The sequence below is a fragment of the Diadema antillarum genome, unplaced genomic scaffold (assembly GCF_040938485.1).
Source record: "Diadema antillarum isolate AM-2024a unplaced genomic scaffold, OU_Dant_1.0 seq00001628_RagTag, whole genome shotgun sequence".
In the NCBI taxonomy this organism is placed as follows: Eukaryota; Metazoa; Echinodermata; class Echinoidea; order Diadematoida; family Diadematidae; genus Diadema; species Diadema antillarum.
In genome coordinates, this window is record NW_027272337.1 from 368,440 (window position 1) to 379,093 (window position 10,654).

The following is a 10,654-nucleotide window of genomic DNA, read 5'->3' on the forward strand; positions in this document are numbered from 1 at the left end:
ATTTAACCTGTGCAAGGGTTTTTAGTTGTTGTTGCTCCGGGCAACGCAATTAAGACGAGGTGAAGAGGTATCCTCGATCCTCGTGATTATCAACCGATGGAGCGTGTGTCTATTCTGCACTTCTAGATTCCGAGAATGTGGCGGGCCCTGACTGGTTGGGAATTCACCCTAAAGGCTGCAAAATTGTGCACAAAAAAGTCATAATGCAGGGCTCCACACTAACCTTTTTTTTTTTTTTTTTTTTGGGGGGGGGGGGGGGGTGGCCCGATGGGGCCACCAAAATCATCAATTTCAAATTGTTGGTGGCCCGAGAGAAAAATTTGGTGGCCCGAAAAAAAAATACAAAACATTAACTCACTGCATGCATTTATGCATTTCCGGCGCAAAAAGTTACGAATTTATTGACATACTTAAAAAAAAAAAAAATATGCCCTTTTTTGAAATTTGGTGGCCCGACTTTCATTTTTGGTGGCCCCGGGCCACCGGGCCACCGTTAGTGTCGAGCCCTGGCATAATGCCTCTATGCGCTTAAAAAAATGAAAAGAATATACAAAAACATACAATTCCAATTACAGTGATGGTACCGAGTTTCATGTTTGCTTACAGTTGGTTTTTTTTTTTGTTTTCGTTATCTATTTACTTCAAAGTAACATCAGCCTTTAACTACAGCGAGGTTCTGCATAAGTCGATCCTTTTCTATGAAGCCCAGCGATCAGGAAAACTCCCCAATGACAACCGAATCCCCTATCGAGGCGATTCGGCTTTGGATGACATGGGGAATGACGGCGAGGATTTGACTGGAGGCTGGTATACCGGTACGAACCGTCTCAGCTTCATTTGGATTTCAAATCGATCTCATATGATTTCGTTTTGTTTTAGATTAATCGTATATCAGTTTTAACATAATGTTCATTTCAATCGTATATCACTGCCATTGCCATTCTCTTCGACTCTAGTCTGTTTTGATATATTACTTCAATTAGAACTTTATGTAATTTCCGTTTTCCTCTGTATAACCTCTTCTTTAGCGAATCTGACTGTCATATTGAGAGGTAAAGTGATAGTGTGGACATGATATCCGTCGTTTTATTTGTTGTCTTTATCAGACCATATACATATACGTGTTATGTGTTTGTAAATCAATCACAATTATCATACTATAGTATTAATAAATACTTATATCAGCGTGTCAAGTGTTTATGTTTACAGGTTACAACTCCCTTACCTCTGAATATAAATAAACGTATCGTATAGTATACAGTTTGTATGAATGTTTATATATATATATATATATATATATATATATATATAGAGAGAGAGAGAGAGAGAGAGAGAGAGAGAGATGTATGTTTATTATATTTGTAGCCCGCGTGTTGGTACCAGTATAGAAAAAAGATGACGAATTATGGTAGTGATGCATTTTAGTCCAGCAGTGCTATTTATTAAGACCAAATGTTTGATGAATACATACGTCTTCCTCAAGGTCGACAGGACAATTATGAAAACAGACGAGATGACTCTATTCTCTAGGTAGTCATCGGAATGTTTATGGCAACGCGCGTGTGGTATCTAAGTAGAGGCATTGTGACGCTAATAAGACGCGCACAATGCCTTAGATACCACTTAGATATAACACGCGCGTTGCCATAAGCATCCCTATGACTACCACTTGTGTATCATTATAATAGAGAATAATTATAGAGTCATCTCGTTTATTTTCATAATTGTCAATTTGTCAACCCTGAGGAAGAAGTGTGTATTCGTCGATAATTTGGTCTAAATAAATAGCACTGTTGGACTGAAATGTCGTCATCTTTTCTATAATATATATATATATATATATATATATATATATATATCCATATATATATATATATATATATATATATATATATATATATATGTATCCATATATATATATATACACCGCTATATGCCTATGTGTAGGTATATGAATGTATGTATGTCCATGACAGATGGGGGTACCGTCAAATTCGGCTTTCCCATGGCATCGTCTGTCACGATACTGGCCTGGGGCATCATTGACTTTGAGACGGCGTACAGACAGGCCGGGGAGTACTACAATGCACTGGACAGTGTCAAGTGGGCCACTGACTATTTCATCAAATGCCACGTCGGCCACAACGAGTTCTACGGGCAGGTGGGAGACATTGATGCGGACCACGCGTGGTGGGGCAGGCCCGAGGAACTCACGATGGCAAGACCCGCGTGGAAGATCACCACGTCAAACCCTGGCTCTGACCTCGCAGGAGAAACAGCGGCGGCTTTGGCGGCAGCATCGATTGTCTTCAGAGACAGCGGTGTGTGGGCGCAGGCTTGGTGTAGTTGTTAATTTTTATTATTTCACGAGCTACCATTTATCATTGAAGGGGATAGCTAGTAACTGATCAGTGGGAATCAGTGGGAATGCTGGGGATGATTGTTCCAATCCTTGTGGGATTCATGTAAGAGTACATTATATATCTATTGTTGTGTGAAAATTATTTGCGTCAGAATGGTCTGTTAGTAGCCATCCCCTTTGAAAAGAAAAGAAAAACTTTTCTTGATCTATCTCTCCGATGTTATGTTCCAGATGAATAAGAGGTTTATCTCGTCCCACGAATGCAGAGAGAGAGGGAGAAAAAAAAATCACCTTCAAAATGATTTTAAAAAAGTACGCTGGAATATCGACCAACAAAAAAATGTTACACACTATATGAGGACGTCGATGTCAAGTGCCGATGTCCACACACCTCTGCACGACTGTATCTACATTTATCTTAATAAATGTTATTTGTGTTGATAATATAGATTGATATTGTAAGGTTTGCCTTTTTAAATCATTAACACAACATTGTTTCCTTGTAATCTTTTCGTTGTTTGCAAACGTATTAAATGGTTGCAGTAAGAAATGCGTTCTTCTCAAAAACATGAAAGTGATTATGATCAAAGAATATATCTAAAAGAGTGACAAAATCTTTACTGTTCATCAGTTTATGCCTGAAGAGCATCAGTAATGTGTGATATATGAGTATTGACCGATTCGGGTTCGTTGAGGGCAGCAGACAATTTGTGGCAGAGCGGGTTGATAGATAGAGTTGCAACACTGGGGTACAAAGGTCATATCAAATAGTTCCCCCTGGTCGTCGATATCGACTAATTATTTCTACAGGGTTTTTACATAGGCGCGCAGTACCATACGGACCCAACGGCAGTGTGAGAGACATTGTTGCTTGCGACGGGAGTGTGACTTGTTGAGAAAAATGTCGTGTTTTTACGGCAATCATGTAAATTTGATGAAGTAGAGAAAGGGGTACTTACTGTCGAAGTCAAGGTAACGGATGCAAACAACCAGAAAGGATGAAATATTTTCAGAGTTGTTTTAACGCTCCTGGCTGATGTTGATGGGAGCACATCAAATTGTAAGGACGGAGTTATCATGTAGTCCCACTCCTTTACAATTGTTGTTGTAATTCAAAATCCCGGGCTGTGGGTCTTTACTGTTGTTATGACGACGAGGGGCAGCTATTAATTTTGCACTCTCGCGCAAAACCCATGCGGGGAGCGCGTAACCCTACTTTGCGCGAGCCACGGAGCAAATAACAATAAATGCATTGTTTGCGTCATAATAGGATACGCGGTTTTCTAAAGTCTTATCGACATCATACGACCAGGGGGAACTATTTTTAGGGATTGACCAATCAGCACGAACTTCCGGTGTCGCAACTCTATCTATCAACCCGCTCTGATTTGTGGCACTGGGCGCAAATTGCGGTGTCCCAGCCTACCCCCCCCCCCCCCCTCCTCTCCCCCACCCCGCGGGCAACATGTTTATCGTGCACTTGTAACAAAGGTTCGCGCACTAAGCAAGCATTCGCGCACTCAGTACGAGACGCCTATTGGTTAAAGCAACCATGCATCAGTTTTTCATTCCGTGCGCGTGCTAATGTAGGGAGAGGGGTGGGGGGGGGGGGGGTCGGCTGGGACACCGCAGTAATGGCACTGCCCATGCCGATAATACACAAAGCGCGTCACAGAATCGGTCAATACGAGAGAGAACATACCAGTATGCAGTCATCACATTTAGCTTAACTTACCTGACTCAACAGATTTCAATGTCGTTCCAGATCATGACTGTCGACTTGTTTTATTTTACATAATTACTATTCCCAGATTTAAGCTACTCCAATACCCTGTTGTGGCATGCAAGCGAACTGTACAACTTTGCTTACAACTACAGAGGAATCTATTCCGAATCTATGTCAAATCAAACAACTTCTTACAGGTATCTTATTATCATTATGATGTATGGTTAACTTTTACGGAAACTAACGTGTCATTCTTATTTGCTGTAATTTTTTTTTTTTCTGGAGGCGCACACAGTTATCAATTATTGTCCCATTGTATCACATGTATTTTTCTTTTCTTTTCTTTTCTTTCTTCTTCTTTTGTTACTGTTAACGTTAATTTTGTTAATGTTATTGTGTTTTCTAGTCTATTTGTATGAGTAGCAAAGTGCGCTTAGAAACGTCAGTATGAAGCGCCATATAAATGCAATTATTATTATTATTATTATTATTATTATTATTATTTGATTGATTTGATTTGATTGATTTGAGTTATTGATTCTTGTATTATTATTTTATGTAGCCGTTCTTATGTTTCGCTTTAATTATTCTAAGTATCAAAAATGTGTAAAATTAAAAGGATATACAAGGATAACATTAGTGCGCAGCGGTTTTTTTTTGGGGGGGGGGGGGGGCGGAGGGGGGTTGTAGGCCGCACTGACTGCGAAACGTGTTTATCTGAATTTAATACTAAATCATCTAAAATAAAGAATTTAATGTATTAGAATAAAACGTCGTATGTGAAAATGAAACTTCAACATAGTTTTAATTTTCCTGAATAAGCTTCAAATATTTTGCATATTACGTGTCCGTATAAAACGTGTTAATGTTATTGAAATTTAGAGCCTCTTTATACTTTTAGAAATGGACTCTCACGTCGTGTTGTAGTTGTGATATCAAGTTCCCATATTATCATCATCGGATGCTAGGACGCTATAGGCGCCTAGGCTCCCAAACAAGCACAATAAAACAAACAGACGAAAAACAAATAAACGATCAAAAGCAAGCAATTCAACATCCAGCCACAGTCCATCATACATCCAGTGAGCCCTTTTTTTTTTTTTTTTTGTGGAAGATTTCGCTGCATAAACTTGCTCTCACGACTTCCTAAACATATTTTCCTATTCATTATTCAAAAGCATTATAGAGGAATGGTACAGTATTGGTGGAGGTTAAAATTGGGCTTTAACTTTTCTTCTTTTTTTTGCGAGATACCAAGAAAACCCTTATGAATAGTACAGAGCATACCATTTTAAGGGGAATTCAAAGTTCATTTGATGAAAAACGGGTCTGGAATAGCTGAAACATCCAAAAACAAAGTTAAACAAAATGATCGTAATAAAATGTGGATCCCACACTTTATTAGGATCACTCTAGCTGTTTTGGATATCTCAGCCATTTAAAAATCAATTTTCATCAAACAAACGTTGATATCCTCATGGAATTCATGCTATTTCATATTTAATGAGAGGTTTCTCACTATCTCATCCCCGGCGGTTTCCCCCCCCCCCCCCCCAAAAAAAAAAAAAAAAAAAAAAAATAAATAAATAAATAAATAAATAAAAATAAAAGGTCTCAACCAAAACTATACGATCCCTGAAATTATACCTACCCCACAACTCAGGTCCTCGGGCTACTGGGATGAGCTTGCCTTCGCCGCTGCCTGGCTGTACCGCGCTACCGGAGAAGAGAACTACTACAACCAGGCTGAGGATTTTTACTACACACACCTGCCTTCATACCTGTCATGGGCATTCACCTGGGATGACAAGAAGGCCGGAGTTAAGGTACGTATAAACTACCACAGGATATATTCTTGTACAAACTGCAGTTTAGGTATTGTATAGTTTTGGTTGAGACCTAATTTCAGGTTTCTAACTTTTTTTTTTTGTGAGATAATGAGAAACCTCATATGAAGTATGAAAGAGCGTGTAATTTCATGAAGAACTCAACGTTAATTTGATGAAAATTGGTTTTGAAATGGCTGAGATATCCAAAACAGAGCGATTCTAATGAAGTGTGGGACCCACCTTTTATTACGATCGCTTTGTTTTACTTTGTTTGGAAAGTTTCCGTTATTCCAAACCCGATTTTCATCAAATAAACTTTGAATTCCTCTTAAAGATATGCTCTATACTATTTCATAAGTGTTTTCTTGGTATCTCGCAAAAAGTTACAAGCCCAATTCTCATCTCCACCAATACTGTACCATCCCTTTAATATCCCGCGGCCATCTCACTCAGTTTATTTGGCGTAGGCTCGTTCCCTTCCTCTGAAAATAACTTCGAAGAGCCAAGGTTTATGAACTCCTTGATCATTCTTCTCGGCTTTTCGCATGCTTTTCCTACGACTCGTTTGAGAAACCTTTCCTAAATCGGGAGCAGTGCTCAGTGCTCATAGCACACCCCCCCCCCCCCCCCTTCCCGGTCTCATTTCATCTTTCGGGTCAGTATTCATTTCAACCCCAATCTGAAACTGTCATTACGATAAATGGAGAGGCTTTGGTGTATGTGTGTATGTGTGTGTGTGTGTGTGTGTGTGTGTGTGTGTGTGTGTGAGAGTGTGTGCGCGTGTGCGTGTGCGTGTGCTTGTTCAAAGTGGGATCTCAAATCTCATAAGGAGCTAACAAAAGACATTGCTTCTTTTTTTTTAACCAGTTTTTCTTAGACTTTCAAAATATCCTATAACCCCCTATTTAGATTTTTCACGAGTCCGAAGAGAAAGGGAGAAAAAAAAAAAACACCACTCCAACAGTCAGAAGAAAATTGATTTGTAAAGGTAACATAATGTTTTCAGACGGGAACTGTGCAATTTATGATGTTACGACATTTGAATGCTAGAAAGAAATACTAATTATGGAAATGTTTTGTACGAATTCCTTAGAAAGAAAACACTCAACAACCATTAGGAAACCTGCCAACATGTTTGCTAGTAAAGTCTTCGTGTCAACTGCCTGTTTAGATGGGAAGAATATCCGTGCTCTTCTGTGGGAAGAGTTGCATTACATTGATAACGAAAGTTGGGTTATCAGTACGGAGACTTGATCAGCACATAATAGTCGTGAGTACTCTATACTTCGGGGATTTCAAGACTCTTTTTTTTTTCCTTTTTACTTTTCCTGCTTGTTTCAAACGTGTTCGTCATCTTTGCCGTGTCAGATGCTAATGTACCAAATGAGAAGTGAAGTGAACGCCGGTGAGCCGTACAAATCGGCGATCAAGTCCTACCTCGACAACTGGTTGCCGGGTGGGGGAATCTCGTACACACCCAAGGGTTTGGCCTGGCGCTGGGAGTGGGGATCGCTACGATACACCGGTGCGTCCACAGAAACGCCTCTTTCTTTGATTCTTGATTCTCATTCTATTTCTGAATTTCTTTTTTTTTTCTCATACCGCTTTGTCCTCCTGCATGTCATTAATCATTATATGTGGTGATGGTGATTATAACAGAAATCGTATAGCGATAATAGCGATTATTATAATGATAATAATAATAATAATACCAATAATAATAATATTAATAATAACAATTATAATAATGACAATGATAATAATGATAACATTAAAAATACTGATAGTAATACAAATAATAATACTGACAATAATCATGATGGTAATAAAATTCATTATTGGAAGTAGCAATACTCGCACCTGTAATCAACATTGTGATTCTTTTTTTTTTTCATGTAATGGTGACTTCAGCGAACACTGCATTCCTCGCTGGACTGGCATGCAAATACAATTTTGAAGCCAAGTACTGCAACTTCACCCGCGACCAGATCCTGTACATGCTCGGCTCTAGTGGAAGAAGCTTCGTGGTGGGATTCGGCAAAAACCCGCCAACTCAACCGACTCACCGTTCAAGGTAACTGATAGCGATAAATAAGATGCAGATCGGATAAGTTGTATAAATGTTGTTCCAGTAATGGCAGTGATATTAAGATATTGATCATAGCATTTAATAGTACTTTTACTTACAGATCTATGGCTATGAGAATTAAATAGGAATGAAATAATTATGATATTGTACTATACATAAGTAAATGTATAAAGTTTCATTATGTCTTAGATTGTAAACGTTATTTATGAATATGCATGTATCCACGACTAATTGTGAAATATCTCTGTATCATTAGAACATTGTATATAATATATTTTCTCACGTGAAAGTCTTCTATCTACCTGTTTATTCAAGTAACATCCTTCATTTGTATGGGTAAATTAGGTAGGCCTATATACATGCATATTGTAGGTTTACTTAATGTTTCATGTATTTCGTATGCTGGTAAAAGACGTTGTAGTATACAGTAGTAAATAGCATTGGAGTACTTTCATTCTCGTTCAGTATTAACATTCAGCATTTCATTCTATGTAAAAAAAAATGTAGCACCTGCTTACCTTACCGACAAGGGACTACATCGTACCACTTTGATTGGAAGAAGATAACAAGAAATATGAAATACAGCGTGATAAATTTAGCAAAATTATTAAAAAGAATATTGAAAACTAGTTTCACTTGAAAGCAAGGTTATATCTAGGTTGATTACTTCAAAGCATGGTATATTATGAAACACTCTATGAGAGAAATGGTCTTGAGAGAAAAGAAAAATCATACAGCTTTAATATTGCCTACTGCGCATAAATAAATGCACACATAATAAACGAAGTTCCACACACATAGACATACCCGAAAAAGGCAAACGATTACAAAAGAAAAAAAAAAGAAGAGTAAAGGAAGGTGAAGACGGAGGGGGGGGGGGGGAAGAGGGGGAGAAACCCTTTAGGGAGATTTAGGCAGGTCCGAATCAACCCTTCTGTCTACTTATTTGGCAGCATTCATGATATACTGCTATATAGAGATAGAGGTGACGTGTAAATGGCGAATGATTCAATAAATCCTTTAAAAATAAAAAAGTGTCTGTCGATATGGGTCTAATGTTTGATTCAGTGTATCAGGGTACTCCCGCAGATTCAAGGCAAGGATTACTTACCATGGTTCTAATCCTGATACTGGCAGGGCTTTAGGTGTAAGAATATATTGACCTAGCCATATTGACTTTGTAATAAAATGATAACGGATATTCAGCTAGGAAGCATATAGAATATTGCAAACATCGAACATTGTGGTCAACCTATGAAAGTTGGAATCTGAGAATGAATACTAAAGAGATATGATGAAAAATACGTAAAACAAGGATGTTTGACGGTAGATCCCAATATCAAAATCGAGTGTAAAGTTTAAGATGAGGGACACGGGTACAAGAAATGACCAGAATATAAAAAAAAAAAAAAAAAAATACTCGAGGATGTAGAAAATTCTTCTCAATTGCAGATTTTGAGATCGGATAGTAGACCACATGCTGTAAGCGGATAAACAGTTGAAATTATTGTATTGCTGACAGTATAACATGATTACACAACTTAGACATATTTGTATCCCCAGAAGAGACTGGGGAAATATTGGAAGACAAAGCATACACCAACGATTTAAGAATGATCTAACAGCCAGTTGCAACGAAGTGAGCGAAAGAATATCAGTTTTTTACCGAGCCCCGATGTCTTTAGAGAGGGAAGAATAACAGTCGGCTGGTAGGGAAATTTGCACGCGCAAAGAGCTACTAGGCTCAAGTGCGATTACCATGACAACACCGTACCGCGGGATGGAAAAATGTTCTGAAAAGTTTTAAAAGAATTTCAGTGATCTTTCGTGAAGTAATAATGTAGCAAATAATTTCTTATAATTTGCATTCAAAGGATGATAACGATAACAAAACAAACTGCAAGTAATGCGGGGTGATCCTTCCAGTATTTTCATTGATACACATACGCACACAATTTTCATATCAAGACACTCACGCAATAATTAACGCATGCATGCGTAATTGAAAGTCCGTTACCCAATTATTATGTCTCTAATAGTTCCCGCTCTATGATTGATTGTACCAGTTCATGCCCGGACCTCCCGGCTTCATGCGGTTGGGGGGAGTTCTATGCCGATGGTCCAAACCCGCAGACCCTGTATGGCGCCCTCGTCGGCGGTCCGGATCAGTGGGACAACTACGTCGATGATCGAGCTGCCTACGAACACAACAACGTCGCCTGCGATTACAATGCCGGTTTCCAGTCTGCGTTAGCGGCATTGAAGGAACTCGGCCTTTAAAGCGCTGGTAGCGCCATGTTGACTCTAAAAATAGTTCGAATCAATTGTGTTCAATGTTTGGTGTTCCACAAAGTAACTTTATGTTGAATTTTTGACGCAGATTTACATACACAACACACAAACACACACACACACACACATTCAATATAGAGAAGCACAGGTCAGTGCAGGTAGTTACAGAGGTTTATTCAAGTCATACAGTAACAGGGACTGCGGAGCATCTTTTTTTTTTTTGTACAAGTGCGTGAGTGGGGAGGGGATCAAGGTTTTTCGATTTTTCCCTTTTTTGACGAGTCAAAAGCCCAAAGCCCCCCATCCTCCCCCTCCCCCTCCCCCACCCCCCCCCCCCCCGGCTCCGCGGCCCCTGT

The 10,654-nt window shown here is 38.9% G+C and overlaps 1 protein-coding gene across 1 annotated transcript in view; it reads left to right on the forward strand.

The window, feature by feature from the left end:
• Window positions 1–10,286, forward strand: part of LOC139711230 (uncharacterized) — a 57,558-nt gene extending 47,272 nt beyond the window's left edge. The window contains exons 7-13 of the mRNA XM_071623148.1: window positions 648–815; window positions 1,977–2,321; window positions 4,174–4,285; window positions 5,752–5,914; window positions 7,286–7,442; window positions 7,829–7,991; window positions 10,073–10,286. Coding sequence (XP_071479249.1) covers window positions 648–815; window positions 1,977–2,321; window positions 4,174–4,285; window positions 5,752–5,914; window positions 7,286–7,442; window positions 7,829–7,991; window positions 10,073–10,286 — 1,322 coding nt within the window. The remainder of the gene's footprint in view (window positions 1–647; window positions 816–1,976; window positions 2,322–4,173; window positions 4,286–5,751; window positions 5,915–7,285; window positions 7,443–7,828; window positions 7,992–10,072) is intronic.
• Window positions 10,287–10,654: the final 368 nt, after the last annotated feature.